This window comes from Saccostrea cucullata, unplaced genomic scaffold, assembly GCF_032062105.1.
Source record: "Saccostrea cucullata isolate Sc308-1 unplaced genomic scaffold, CSIRO_AGI_Scuc_v1 ctg14654, whole genome shotgun sequence".
NCBI lineage: Eukaryota > Metazoa > Mollusca > Bivalvia > Ostreida > Ostreidae > Saccostrea > Saccostrea cuccullata.
The window spans coordinates 1-16,005 of record NW_026919618.1 but is presented as its reverse complement, the minus strand read 5'-3'; the positions used below and the strand labels follow the sequence as shown (position 1 = coordinate 16,005).

The 16,005-nt window shown below is 34.7% G+C and overlaps 3 protein-coding genes across 3 annotated transcripts; 1 reads left to right on the top strand and 2 right to left on the bottom strand.

Annotated features, from left to right (window-relative positions):
* Positions 1-1,292: 1,292 nt before the first annotated feature.
* On the bottom strand, positions 1,293-2,434 carry LOC134234537 (short-chain collagen C4-like). The gene is made up of 3 exons (XM_062716629.1): positions 2,170-2,434; positions 1,990-2,058; positions 1,293-1,759 (listed from the first exon to the last, which is right to left on the bottom strand). The coding sequence occupies exons 1-3, from the start codon at positions 2,429-2,431 to the stop codon at positions 1,293-1,295; spliced, it is 798 nt and encodes a 265-aa protein (XP_062572613.1). The 5' UTR covers positions 2,432-2,434.
* A 3,549-nt stretch (positions 2,435-5,983) lies between these two features.
* On the bottom strand, positions 5,984-7,254 carry LOC134234531 (short-chain collagen C4-like). The gene is made up of 3 exons (XM_062716617.1): positions 6,960-7,254; positions 6,792-6,860; positions 5,984-6,554 (listed from the first exon to the last, which is right to left on the bottom strand). Exons 1-3 carry the CDS (start codon positions 7,252-7,254, stop codon positions 6,082-6,084), a joined length of 837 nt encoding a protein of 278 aa, XP_062572601.1. The 3' UTR covers positions 5,984-6,081.
* Positions 7,255-11,779: 4,525 nt separating this feature from the next.
* LOC134234522 (short-chain collagen C4-like) lies at positions 11,780-13,342 on the top strand. The gene is made up of 3 exons (XM_062716604.1): positions 11,780-11,993; positions 12,093-12,161; positions 12,696-13,342. The coding sequence occupies exons 1-3, from the start codon at positions 11,780-11,782 to the stop codon at positions 13,175-13,177; spliced, it is 765 nt and encodes a 254-aa protein (XP_062572588.1). The 3' UTR covers positions 13,178-13,342.
* Positions 13,343-16,005: the final 2,663 nt, after the last annotated feature.

The window sequence follows — 16,005 nt, the reverse complement described above, 5'->3', positions numbered from 1 at the left end:
TCGAATTATATTGACTTTTTTCTTGGTAAAGCCCAATTTAAAGGAGTGTGCATTTAGAGGCAAACACCTTAGTACGGGTATTACTGTCTCATGACAGCATCTAGTTCTTATGAGGCCTTAATTTGGGTCTTAAGATAATTTATTTGCATTTGAAAAAGTTTAACCCTCACTATGTTGTCAGACGGGTTAGTGTTTCATGAACACATCTTGTTAATGCTGCTATTTTTAGGACATCAGTGAACACTGGGGGAAACATTACAAATAAATATAAGAAAAGAAAACAAAATGTTATAGTATTTGTGAAACACTGATGCCCCCCGTACGGCAACACAGCGAAGTTTAAACTTTTCCAAATGCAAATAAAATATGTTGAAAGCCCTAGCACCACCTAATCAACAGTTATGGCCAAGGTTAAAGTTTTTAAAACTAGGTCAAACTCTAAGGTCAAGGTCAAAGGGTCATAGTTGTTGGTTTCTAAAGAAAGGTCTTGTCACAGGGATTACATATTTGAAGTATGAAAGCCCTAGCTTTAACCGTTCAAATGCTATGGCCAAGGTTAAACTTTGTTTTTTTTTAAAGAAGGCCAAACGTCAAGGTCAATGGGTCAAAGTTGTTGGTATTCTAGGAAAGGTCATGTCATGATGATTAAGCATATGAAGTATGAAAGCCCTAAACCTTACCGTTAAGGTAAGATTAAAGTTTTTTTAAAGGTAGGTCAAATTCTTAGGTCAAGGTCAAAGGTCAATGGACCATTATCACCTGCATATGGAGTCTATATCTCCAAGTTGATTCGATACGCAAGTGTATGCTCTACGTTTGTAAAAAAAAAAAATTAAAACAAGACAATCTTTTAGTTTAAGTTGAAGAAACAATAGTCTTGTTCAGTCATAAAATTTTTATAACAATGACCTTTTAAATTAGCAATATATTATATCATTGTGACGCATTTTGATTGGCTTCTTCTTTTGGAAAAATTGGTATGCCTTATTTCCACACCGACTTGTCTATATTTTTACCGTTTCCTGATCATAACCAGGCGTGCACAGCAGGTGTAACTCTACGACTGGGATGCATGTATATCCTGCATGCAAGTATTTTACTCTATACTTTCTGTTAATTCTTTTAATTATCAGAGGGAAGAGAAGACTAACGTGGATTTAACAAGATTTCTATTGTTTATTTTCCTAAAATTATTAAAGTGCGCACTCAGCTCATGTATGGCACAATTGTTGAAATTATAATAATGTGTACACGTTAGTCTATTCCTGAAATGAATTACCGGGTATATATGATTACATTGTACATACAACGCATGACACCACTGTTGCATTCTGATACGGTGGACACGGTAGAGAGCCGCAAACAGTTTTCACAGTGTAAAAGAGTCTCCCTTCATCATTTCCTCGAGATCTCTCAATAAAGTCAGGATCTTCGTCAACACATAGATATTCGGTTATTTCATGATAATAAGCATCGGCTGTCAGTATACCAGAATACTGCTTGGTCCACCCAGTCGGACAAGATCGCTTGGCGGGAATCATCATCGAAGAAGTCGCCATTTTAACACGACAGACCGAGCAGGGTACATCATCCTGTATCACAACCTTTCCCAAACTAAACTGATATTCCCCACCGTAAATATGACTGAATCCAATCGGAGTAAGTGCGATATGATCTGGTACCAATTCGGGATCATGTGGGAGACACAGGGTATTTGCACCATTGCCCTTTTCTGTAAAGTAACTGCCCCCTGCTGTTCCTATCAATTGTCATAACGATTCTTTAATCAAAACCGACTCTTTGAAAATATCAGCTTCAATATTGTGTCGTTTAGAAAATATGGTCAAAATAACAGACGAATTCAATACACTAAATAATACACTTTCTTTAGTTGGGTTACTCTGATTCTACAATGACATTTATAAACACAGATGTTTTAATCTAGCACCTACCTTAGAAATATGTACTAATATATAAATTTTGCCTTACCTTCATATACCAGTTCTGTTCCATTCAATTTTGGACAACTGTGTTTCCCCCATCTGGTATATAGGGAGCCTTTAGAAAGAGATCAAATTGACAAAATTGCAAAAGAGATTCCAATAAAATGCTTCTTCATCTGTTTAATTGACATCATTGAAAATAACTTAATTTTATTAAAACACGTACCAGTCTTCTTAGAACTGGATTCCAGCAGTTTAAATCTTTGTTTAAGATCCGCCACTTCTGCTTTGAGGGCTTGGTTTTCTTGTTTTTGGGCCTGGAACTCTGCTGCCAAGACTCTGAAATGTTCCACTTCTTGTTGCAAGGCGTGGATTTCGGACTGAATCTGTTGTGGATCACTAAGAAGAAGGCGCTTCTCTTCATTCAATTCCTCTTCAAAAGAAATATGAAATAAAAATAATGTGAAGGTAAAAATAGTGAACTTCATTCTGTCTTTCTTATTCACAATAAAATAAGATAAGGATAGAAAGGACACTGCTATGCATTTATAAACGTGTGTGAAAATGACATTTGCCCAGATACATAACGAAATATCTTTAAGTTAAACAATTTGAGTCTGAGCCTTGCAACACACCTACATGTATACTGCTATCATTTGCCAATCCTACAGTTTTAAACTGGATTCGATTTATTTTGAACGTTTGGTTCTTTTAACATAAGTAAAGATTTTTTGTGATTTTCAGTTAATATTTGATTTCATTATTTGATTGACAATACAGCATTATTACACATCAGTACGCTTAGTTTATAGTATACAACTTGTGTTATTATTTAGTATAGAAAGGAATGTCACGGTACGAATCAAGTACATCAATGTGAGATACCACAATGTACTTCCTGGATGACATCTAGCTTAAGCAAACAATATATAACAATGTCATAATCTATACTTTGATCAAAGTACATGTGATAAATTACGTTCATATCCTGCCGATACATTTATACATGTATTTTGATACATGTATAAATATATCGGCAGGGGATGCTCACTAATCCATGGCACTTAATCCCACCTCTGATGTTTTAGATGTCCCTGTTTGCTCTTCTCCTGATTTGTGTTGTTTAATGGACTCTTGAGTATGAAAACTGTTTGTTATCCCCCTATATTTAATCTATTTTTTAATACAGAAATTCTTAGTATCAATTATCTTTAACCACTTATTTCAAAAAGTATTTCTTCCCGTGGGGATCCGGGTTAGAATAGGTCCTCAGTACCCCCTTGCTTGTCGTAAAAGGCGACTAAATGGGGCGGTCCTTCGGATGAGACCGTATAAACCGAGGCCCCGTGTCACAGCAGGTGTGGCACGATAAAGATCCCTCCCTGCTCAAAGGCCGTAAGTGCCGAGCATAGGTCTAAATTTGCAGCCCTTCACCGGCAATGGTGACGTCTCCATATCAGTGAAATATTCTGGAGAGGGACGTTAAACAGTATACAATCAATCAATCAAAAAGTATTTCTGATATAAGTTGCTATGTACATATAAGTTATTTACATTTTGCCTTTGGTTCCTTAATTAACCCTTGTATTTAATGGTATGATTAACTTCTTAAAAATTATTTGTGTAAAATATGAATACATGTACACGTATGATTTCTTTCAATTTCATTGATTTTATCTAGACTGTTTTTGTACAAAATCATAATATACGTTTGTTATATTTTTGTGCTCCCGTAATCAAAGGGGCATTATAATGTTTTTGACAGTTCGTCCGTCTGTCTGTGTAGCTGTCTGTTAGTCTTTTAGAATGTTCGCAAAAATATTAACATTGCTCATAGCTTTTAAGTGCTTGAAGCTATGGCTTTCACAAGTGTATTACTTATGACTAGACCTTTCATTGTGTCCCAACATATTTGACCTCTTTAGTTGACCCTGGAGAATGTACGACTTTTGCAAAATATTTCCAAACTTTAACCTTGATCTTATTTCTTTTACTGTTCAAGATATGGTTTTCATTACAAGTGGAATATATAAAGCAAGACCTTCTATTTGGTTTCAATATTTGTACCTATTCAACTTGACTAGAGTTTGGCTCTTTTTCAAATTTGATAAACCATACCTTTTAGAAGGTTGGAGCCAGGGCCTCCATATTTCATTAGTATTATTAGTGACAATATATTACTTTGGATACAAACAATTTTGACCCTTTGACCATGGAGATCGGTCTACTTTGAAAAAAATCAAGCCTTTGACTTTACTTTTGAATGATTTGTGCTAGGGTTTTAATACATGTAATTCACAAATGTATTTCTTGTGACAAAAACTTTATTTGGGTCTCACAAAGTTGGACTTTTGTCCTGGGAATTTGGCTTTCGTTTAATAAAATTATTCAACCTTGACAATACGTTTTGAATTGTCTTCCTCACAGATCTCAAAACTTGTACAGGAATTTTCATGAACACAAACTCAACCTTGACAATAAGTTTTGAATTGTCTTCCTCACAGATCTCAAAACTTGTTTAGGAATTTTCATCAACACATACTTTAGTATAAAACTCATCATATTTTGTTCCCTTGGTTTGGATAATTCCTTTTATATATGTTTATTTTCACCACATTGCACATCCCCTTGAAAGGAAAAGTCATTTTTGTGCATCATTGTACAAGTGATGAGTTTGGGTATTAATTTGACAAAATGAACATAAGCGTTCACAATTGTTTAAAGGCATTTTGCTTTTTCAAGAAAATAAAGGAACATTGACTTTTATATCTCAAACATCAAATTGATTTAATAGGGATAACAAATTGTGCCGTCTTTGTATCAAAAGAAATTTTCAAGATTAAATATTTGAAATCGTAAAGTATCGAAGAGAAACATCAATATGAGAAAACTGCACATGATAGAAGAAATGTTGTAACATCATGTATGCTTAAATAGAATTATTAATAACTGACTCTACTAATTACTTTCAAAATGCTAAAATTAATTTTGCAGGTTCCATTATTGAGCGGAAGACATATTTTCATTAATTGGTGCCTTCTTAAAAAAAAGATCATAAATAAAAGATCTTAAAATTTTAAACAGAAAATTACTTTTAAAAAAGAATTTACAAACAAGCTATCAGGTTGAGGGGCCATTAATTACCTCATTTTACTGCTAATGGATTTGGGTAAGATTAAACAGCAATACAGTGTATATTTTTTCGGGGTATTTTTAATCCCCCATACATCCAGAATATTTCTTGATATGTCGAGGAGTAAAAAAAGATTTTGTATGAGCAATTTGGCGTTAGATTGGTTTCTTTTTTAGTAAGTCCCTTTTTGGGTCTTTTATTCTAAGTACGGTATTGTCACACTTTAATAACGAGATTCTGAGTTTGCATTTCTGTTACCGAACATGTCATATTTCTGCGTACGTATTATAAGACAACAATATCTAAGGGAATCATGGACCAGCAGGGTAAGGTGTTTCATATCGGAAGTTAGAGATAAAACGCATTTAAATGTATCAGTAAAGATGCATTAATTAAATAAGTATAGGTATACGTTTATAATAGGAATTATGTATATCTGATGCATCAGTGTAAACTGGGGGAAATATCACAGAAAAATATTTTATTTATGCAGCAATATACCACATCATCACCTGCATATGGTGTTATTGTTTCCTAATTGATTCGGCACGCAAGGTCTCCGTGTGAATAGTTTTTAAACAAAGTAATCGTTTGACCAATAAGTTGATGAAACAAGGAAATCAATAGCCTCGGTTATAGTCATCATTTCGCAAATTTTGACTTGTGGATTCAATGACCTTGTCAGAAAATATAATCTATCATTAGAACACATCTTGATAAACGTTTTAATACAAATTGCAAAGCTTTATTTTCACACCAAATTGTCTAGTTTTCCATCCATTTCCCGAATACGACAAAGAGCACGTATATCTTACGTGCAAAATATTTTATGCTGTATTTCATTCTTTGATTTTTATAATAAAATGAAAAAAAGGTGAACAAGCTTTCTTTTGTTTATTTTCCTGAAATTATTACACATACAATGCGCATCCAGCTCATGCATCGCATCATTTTTTAAAATATATTAATGTGCATACATGTATTTATAGCTGAAATTAATAATAATTACATTGTACAAAGAACGCACGACACCAATGTCGCATTCTTATATGGTGGACACGGTAGAGTGCCACAGATTGTCTTCACGGGATAAAAGAGTCTACCATTCTCATTTTGTCGAGATCTCTCAATGAAGTCTGGGTCCTCATCTACACAGAGATACTCGTTTTTATTGGCATAATAAGTATTGGCTGTCAGAAGACCAGAATACTGCTTAGACCATCCAATTGAACACGATCGTTTGGCGGGAATCATCATCGATGAAGTCGCCATTTTGACTCGACAGACAGAACAAGGAACATCGTCTTGCACGACGACCTTGCCTAAGCTAAACTGATATTCACCGCCGTAGATGTGGCTGAAGTGACCACCATCACTTTTAAGTGTGAAATGATCCGGTAGCAATTCAGGGTCATGTGGGAGACATAAAGTATTAGCACCATTACCAGTCTCTGTATAATAGCTACCTCCTGCTGTTCCTGTATGGCAATTATAATTAAAAATATATATATATCACATTAATATACTTTTATAATAGACCCTTCGAAAAAGGGTCAGTTTAAACTTGTTTTTCGTCGAGAAACATAACAGAAAGAAAATAGAGATGATAAAAGGAAAGACATGTTGATATAATTTTAAAAAAAACAGTAGTTCTGTAGGTGCCTTAGATACACTATGCTCCTTAGAATTATTAACAAATGCGGTTTTTGACGTACCTTCATAGACCAATTCCGTTCCATTCAATTTCGGACAACTGTGTTTTCCCCATCTAATATATATTGAACCTTTAAAAAAAGACGTTTAATATATAAAAGAGATTATGATTAAAGAAACTGTTATAAATGCTATAAATTGTATCACTAAATTAAGAAAAATATATGTACCAGACTTCTGAGAGCTAGATTCCAGCAGTCCAAACCTTTGATTTAGATCCGCCTCTTGTAGTCCAAATGTTTGTTTAAGATCCGCCACCTCTGCTTTGAGGGCTTGGTTTTCTTGTTTTTGGGCCTGGAACTCTGCTGCCAAGACTTTGAAATGTTCCACTTCTTGTTGCAAGGCGTGGATTTCAGACTGAATCTGTTGTGGATCACTAAGAAGGAGGCGTTTCTCTTCGTTCAATTCCTCTCCAAAAGAGATCTGAAATAATATTAATAGTGTAAATGTAAAGATAGCGGTCATTCTGTCTGTATTCTAGATAAGAAAATCAGATTAGACTAGAGAGGAAAAATTCACATAAATGTGTGTGAAAATGACATTTGTCCCGATATAATGAAATATCTAAAGTTAAAAAAGTTAATTCCGACCCTTACAAAACACCCAAACTGCTATCATCTCCAAAATTGCCAAGCTTTTTTCGTGCTTTTCAGTTAATTATTGATTCCCTTCTTTGATTGACAGCATAGTATTGCAATATCTTAGCACGTTTAGTTTTCTACTATACAACACACTGGTATATGTTATTGTTATTGTTTAGTAGAAAACTATTTTACCGTATGAATTAAGTGCCTGTTTACAAAATACTACACTGTAGCAGAATTTTTATAACGATGATATGTTCTACTATATTTTGAACAAAGTATTAGGTATATTTCTTTAATCTCAGGAGAAGCTATATTGATTATTTAAGGTCATAGGCTGCAATTAAAACTATATTTGATTAGCTAAACCATTAAAGGACTGCTACAGAGACTACAGAAAGATCTGGAGTATTCAATATTGCTTTGTCGGGAATAGAACAAGTCACGTCATTCTATTAAGAACCATTCTTAAAAGATGTCCCAAGTTTCCTAGGAAATGGACATCATTCATAGTTTCATGGGCTCTATGGTCGGTACGGTGGCCTTGTCGGAAAATTCAATTATGACAAGGAGCACACGGCGGGTGTGTTCGATCGGCAGGGGATGCTCATTCTTCCAGGGCACCTAATCCTACCTCTGAGGCTTTGTAGGTCCGCGTTGCTTCGCTCCTATTTTGAAATATTGAATGTACTTTGAGCTCGAATACTGTTCATTATCGCCACGTATTTCATGCATACATTTGGCAAGATGATGAGAGACATGTGTCATATGTAATGACCAACAGTCAAACTTCGGGAGTATTGATGAAGCATCCAGTGCCTGTGGAGATAACAAGTGCTCTTTGTTCGGAAAGACAAACAAAACCAGATGAAGCAGACCTTTTTCACCATGCATGTATCAAAGTTACCAATGGGCTTCATGATTCTGGGTATGGGACAGTATGGAGACGATCATGACACTGCCTAGAGCTCTCTTTTCTGACATTCAGCAAAGCTTTAAGATAATAATGAATTGGTTGCCACATGACCACAAATGAAGCTAGTCCAGATAGTATCTCTGCAATATTCCAGTACATGTATTAAGAAGACCAGAGGGTATTGAAGTTATAGCAGAGGGGCTTGTGTAGAGAAAATAAATAAGAAAATTAGATCTTCAGAGAAAAATCACCTCGTGATTTTTTTTGTCTCCGAGGTACTAATTTTCTAACTTTTTTTTATTTTCTCTACACAAGCCCCTGTGGTTATTGTTAAAAAATATTATAAACATGATATTGTTGACATGCTCAGTAGAAGTGAAAAGAAATCAAATAAAACACGATTAACCTTTTTTGGGTGTGAATTCTCAGTTAGGAAAAGAAACATTTCATATGTATAGTGATGCATGGTTTGGAAAATCCCAGAGGATCCCACCGCTGCAAAAACTTTTGTTTTGTTGATTTGAATTGAATGATGTACTGTAAACCAACTTTTATTCGCGTGCTAGAAATTATCGCGAAGTTCGCGAGAGCCTAATCATCGCAAATATTTCCCGCCGCGAACCAGTCCTCAAAGTATCTGTTTCTATTTAAAACAGATTTAAAAAAGGTTTGATCGCGAAAATTAATCGTCGGAAACTAGTTTTACTCCAGTAAATCGCAAAATAAAGTCGTCGCAAATAAAAGTTGGTTGACAGAGTAAATTGCAATTCCCTTTTTATATGAAAGTAAGTAAATAAACGCCATTTTGCGCTTGTATTATGCTTAACTGATTTTGCAGTCATTTTTCTTTCAATCCTCTAATAAATGTCCTTAATCAAGTGCACATATGATATAGAGAAGATGTTTGGACTAAATTTACTGGAATGATGCAACAGATCTTAACGAACATCATCAGTATTGGTTTGGATGCTGTATGTGGACAATATTTTCTTGATAAGGCCAAAATAAAAAATACCTTTGTTTCCCCTAACGCGACCGACCCAATTAAATCGCACCGACTGAAAAGATTTTTTAAATAAGAAGATTCAAATATTTTTTTATTGTTAACCAAGTTTCATAAAATACAATATCATCAAAATCAGTTTTTAGCAGAACGGCCGACATTGTTCTACTGTGATTTGTTGAAAAAAATGGCGCCCAGATGTGATTACTGAGAAATAGTTCTTAATAAAACAACGGCGACGTCTCAATCTTATGCCTTTAGCTAATTAGAATTCTTCACTCTTGAAACAATTTGATAATAAAATTTACCATGACTAATTAAGAGTGTTTTGGAGGTGTCTTGGCGTCTCCATGTGAGTGAATAAATTTTTGAAAGGGACGGTAAACAACAAACAAACCTGTCTGTTGAATTTAAGGTACGTAATATATGGTAAGGCCCGCCTAATGAGCAGATGAGGGGCCCACCTAGTGAACACATCATTCAATTTCACTGCATTTTATTTAATTTGAGTTTTGATCTAATAACCAGTTCATCTATGTTCCTATGTTTACTATATGCCATTACGGAACCATAGGAGTTGTTATGAATATGTCTGCATATTCATCCTGATAAATATAATTCAGATTTTCTGTCTTTAATGCCTTTATTTATGGGTTATATTAAACTTCTTGACTATGACATTGTATATACATGTAGCATTTTTATCATTTGTAGATTCGGTTTGGTTCAATTAAATATTGTTTAAATACTCTTTATAAATAGCTTTGAAATCATGCTTCAGCTTCCTGAGACGCCCAGTGTATTTTTCTTTAATTACGCCCTCGAAGATTGGTTGTTTCTTTGCTTTTAATCACTTTGAGATTTGTTTGGACGACATTTGAACATTTCCCCATTGCTCCAAATTTAGCCATTAAGCAGTAAGGGATCTTTTTTGAGCCAGCATCTTCTGCGACACTGGACATAAGTTTTTATGGTCACTTTTGAAGGACTGTTTTCAACGTTCCTCATTGGTATTTGGACCTGCGACTTAAAATTCGACACTTCCTTCTTAACTCCAAAGCAAAATGCTCTAGAACCACTGCAAATCCCATGGCCCTCAAAAAGTACATTGATTGTCTATAAGCACTGGGGGCTGATGGAAGGTTTGAAAAAATATACTCGGATGTCCAGTCTTTGCGTATTTGAGAATCTTGTCTTTATCTATTCGATCTATATAAATGTACCCTGGCATGAGATATCTCACAAGTTCAACTAAATAATAGTTGTAAATTAATAATTAATCATGAATTTTCCTTTAAACAGCACATGGTTGATACCTAGCATTTTGTTCACAAATCGCTTTCTTTTGTACTTTTCTTATTTATAAAGGTATTTTCTATTTAATTTTAGAATGTATTTTCAAAGCTGCTGTCATAAAATAAAATTGTTGACCTACCTACCGACCCACCTTGAGAATTCAGGGTCGGGTTAGGGGAAACAAAGATATTTTTAATTCCAGTCTAAGAGGCCGAGCTAAAGTACATTAGATTTATCCCATATAGTTACTGTAATCCATGAGAAAAACTTGCTGGGACATTGCATCTATCCCCTGTCCAGGCATTCTGATTTCGATTAGGATTTTTAAGAGAGAGAGAGAGAGAAAGGAATGCCTTTGAAGATGAACAGAGTTTTAAATGCATTCTATTGAGTACTGGTTTGAAACTCATAGACTTGTGTTTTATTATCTGTGTTTTTGTTGATGAAGTTTGGAAGAAAAATGAAAAAAAGTTTTTCTTACTGTAGGTGATATCAGTTAAATTACAAAAATATTTCAATCTTTTTTTCTTTTCCTACGTGTTTGATGTTGTATAAAATTTGAATTTATTTGGTGGAAGTAAATGCTTATATTACATGTATATCGACCAAGTTGATTCAAAATTTACAAAATGATATTTTATCTAATATTTTGAATAAAGCTGTCTTGTCAGTTCATTTAAACAATATTTTTTTCTTTGTTGTGAGTAAGAATATTGTAGGTTGTGTTGCATGTGCAATGTCCACTCATTTTAGCTACAATCTTGCTTAAAATATTTTTAGAAAGGTCAAACTTTCAGGTAAAGGTCAAGATCAGCAATATTCAGCTAAAAAGATCTCTCTCAGGTATTGCAAGTAAGAAACATAAAGCATTATCTTCTCTCATTCAAAGGTCATATATATTGTTGAGGATAAAATTTCTGAAAAGAAAGACATCCTTAAGAGTCAAAATTATAAGGGGTAAAAAAATCTATCTTATCTCATTAAAAAAAAATTCAAAATCTGAAAGCAGGTTATAGAGTTTTTAGTCAAGCAGGAAATACATATGTTCCAGCAAAGGAGTAGGATAAGAATCAGGTTAATCGTGCTTTAGATATTTTTGTAATTTCGGTGCAAATGTCATTTTCACACATATTTGATTTGGCCATAATTGTGTTATCTCGTTTTCTTGTGGACAGAATACAGATATTCGGAATGAAGTTCACTGTTTTTTCACTGTCATTATTTTGGTTTTTCTTCGGAACGGGGTCAACTGAAGAGAAACGCCTTCTTCTCAATGATCCACAACAGATGCAGTCTGAAATCCACGCCCTGCAACAAGAAGTGGAACATTTCAGAGTCCAAAAGCAAGAAATGGCGGATCTAAAACAAAGGTTTGAACTGCTGGAATCAAGTTCCAAGAAGTCCGGTACATATTTTACTTAGAGTAATATAAATTGTGCAGGAGTTTCATTTGAATTTATTTACTCAAATAATATCTACAATTATATAATATTTTCTCCTATAGGTTCCATATATACTAGATGGGGAAAGCACAGTTGTCCGAAATTGAATGGGACAGAATTGGTCTATGAAGGTAAGTTTAAAAATAATTACAAGAAATTTTATAATTTGAAATCTGATTTTACCTTGAAATTCTGAAAGCTTTAGAGCTCTAGAACGACTGTTTTGTTAATTTACATGTATGCATATTATACCGGTATTATGTACTTTAATGTATTTTTAGCTCACCTGAGCCGAACCACGTGTTCAAACCACGACCCCCGGGGTAGGGTGGGGCCACAATAGGGAATCAAAATTTTACAAAGAAATATATAGGAAAAAACTTTAAAAATCTTCTGCTCAAGAACCACAAGGCAAGAAAAGCTGAAACTTATGTGGAAGCATCTTAGGGTAGTGTAGATTTTAAATTGTCCAAATTATGACCCATGTGGTAGGGTGGGGTCACAATATGTATTACAAGGGGGAAAGTTGTTAAAGAACAGCATGGTCAAAGCTACTCAGGTGAGCGATGTGGCCCATGGGCCTCTTATTGTTTGTTTGTGTTTAAACATATTTGTTTCAAAAGCTTTTATGTTTTGTTCTGATGAAATGTTAATATTATCGACAGGAACAGCAGGAGGTAGCCATTTTTTAGAAAAGGGTAATGGTGCTAATACACTGTGTCTCCCACATGATCCTGAATTGCTACCGGATCATTTCCCACTTTCATCTAACCCCCTTACAACACTCGGCTTCGGCCATATCTATGGCGGTGAATATGAATTTAGTTTGAGAAATATGGTGAAAAATGATGATGTGCCTTGCGCTGTCTGCCATGCCAAAATGGCGACTTCTTCGATGATGATTCCCGCCAAACAATCTTGTCCTACTGGATGGTCAAAGCAGTATTCTGGTCTACTAACGTCTAATTATTATTCATATTCCACACTGGAATACCTTTGTGTTGACGAAGATCCTGACTTCATTGAGAGATCTCGACAAAACGAGAATGGAAGGTTATTTTATCCTGTGAAAACTGTTTGCGGCTCTCTGCCTTGTCCGCCATATAAGAATGATTCATTGGTTTCGTGTGTTGTATGTACCATATAAGAATTTAACAAAATTATGACGTCTTGTGTTATGTTCCGGAACAGTATAATAATTTCAGCAATTTAGTTTTGTATGCAAGATGCAATAAGTCATAATAAAATTCATCGGTGTCATATACAATGTGTGGAAAAAGAAGTTCACTGTAATCTGGCGATGTTATGAAAATTAAACGTCTAAAAAAGACATCCATTCCTTTATTTTAATTCTATGGAAAATATATATGAATATTTCAAATAAACGAAGAAGAAATTCTAAATCAACGAAGAAGAAATTCTTAAACAACAATTAAAGTAAAATAAATCTGAGCAAGATCTAAGATCATTATCTTGTTCCGGGAGGTCATGAGTTCGAATCTCGACCGCGACTGACCTCGATAAAAAATGAGTAGCAACTATTTCTTTGCCATACGCTCCGCATTTGAAGAGAAATATGCGGGTCCTTCGGATGAGACCTTAAAATCCGACGTCCCATGTCACGGCAGGCGTGCTACGACTAAGATCCTACATTGCTCAATGGCCCTGAGTACGTGCCGTGTACAGGTAAAAATTTGAAGCCCTTCACCGGTATATTGTGACGTCTCTACATGAGTGAAAAATTCTCGATTTAACGTAAAACAGCATTCAATCAATCAATCTTGCTCCGGAGGTTGTCAATATTTTGACCCCATCAACCTACCAGGGATCATGATTTGAACAATTATTTAGAATCCACATTATCCCAGTAAGTTTCCACATCAGTTTCAATTTTTCTGGCCCAGTGGTTCTTGAGACGTTTTTCCCAGAGCTATATGTAAAATTTTTATTCACTTTTATTGTACCCCACCCTACCCTCGACGATCGTGATTTAAACGATATTGAATTTACACTATGCCTTGATGCTTCCACAGACTTGTCAGCTTTTCTGGCCTAGTTGTTCTTTATTTAAGATTTTTCAAGGTCTTCCATGTATCTCAATGCAAAACTTTAATTCCCTATTGTGGCCCCACCCAATGGGATTTTAATTTGTACATTTAGAATCCACACTTTTCCCAAGCCAGGTAACAGTCAGCTTCTGGCACAGTGGTTCTTGAGACGATTTTCTAAAATTCTTCGTAACATATATTTCAATGTAAAACTCTGACTCCCTACTTTGGCCCCACTTTACCCCTTTGGGGATTTTACTTGAGCAATTTAGTATCCACACTATCCCAGGATGATTTAATGTAACTTTCAGTTTTTCTGGCCAAGTGGTTCTCTAAAAAAAATAAAAGATTTTTCGTATACTAGCTTGCATATCTCAGTGTAAAACTCGAATTCCCTACTGTGACTCTACCTTAAACCGAGGGGTCATGATTTTAAGTACTCGTATTCAAATTTCTGTTTACTCAAGGATGCTTTGTAATAAACTTTAACTTTTGTTAAAATTCATATACAGGAAAAAATATTTTAAAATCTTCTCAAAAATCTCTGGGCCAGACAAAATGAAACTTAAATGGAAACTTCCTGAGAGAGCGTAGATTTTAAATTGTTCAACCATGACCCCCTTGGGTAGTGTGGGGCCATAATGAGTATTGAATGGGGGAAGTCAGGGTGGGAAAGAACAGCAGGACCAAAGCTACTCAGGTGAGAGTTGTGGCCCATGGGCCTCTTGTTTTCTTTTATATTCGTAAACAGCATAAGATTTAAATTAAATCTCTTCTTGAGGGCCAAGGAATCAACCCTTCCAAGGTTTGGTCAAGGGTAATGTTTTTACAACTGTATATCAAACTCAAAGGTTAAGGTCGTGAGGCAATAATTTCGTTTCCGAAAGGAAGTCCAATCAGAAGAAATACTCATTCTTCTATTGATATGTGAAAACCCTAACATTTTAAAGTTGTGATCAATGTCAAAGTTTTTCAAAAGAAAGCCAGTTTCTAAAGTCAAGACAAAAAAAAAAAACGTTGGCTCCTAGAGAAAGGGCTGTCACAAACACAAAATAAATATCCCAGTATCAATAAAATGCATTAATTATTCTGTTCATTTTCAAATGCATTACTCTCTCTTTTATAAAATGTAATTTTAAATAGACTGAAATAAGAATTTAGGGTTAGACACAAAACCCATTCAAGTTTGATCTAGGCTTGCAGTTGTGCTGTTCTTTGGGACAGATCTCTTCTATTAAAATACTCTTACTTGACCAGTTATCAAGGAAAAATGGATTGGATACATGTAGCATCCCAAGCAATGCAAAACTGTTAAACTGTGCATCGTTCCTGCAAGCTTGGTCCAGACATCTTTTCTATATTGTATCTGCATTTGACAATGGATCTGCATCAAGATCTTTCACTTGAAGACTGACAGTAAAAATGATTGCAAAATCAGTTAAGTATAGCACAAGGTCTTCCATAATCTACAGAGAAGAGTAAAGAATGGAGTACCAGTATATTTACTTCAGTAATATAAAAAAAAATGAAAATACTTCATTGATTTGGTAGCAAGCAACTCAAATGAACAAAACACACAAGTGGAATCTTTATTTTCCAAACCATGCATCATTATCAATATAAAATGTTACATTTCCTAACTGAGAACTCACACCTAAAATAGGGTAATCATGCATTGATTTCCCTTCACTTCTACTGAGTATGTCAACTATATCATGTTTATGATTTCCATTAACTATAATTGCAATATTTTTGGCCTTCTTTATGATGGAATACATCAGAGTCATTCTTTTTGGACTAGCTTCAGTTGTGGTCATGGCAACCAGTTTATTATTATCTTTAAGTAATACTGATTTTGGGAAAAGAGATGCTGTGTGCCCATCTTGTCCCATGCCCAGAATCATGAAGTCCATTTGTAACTTTGATA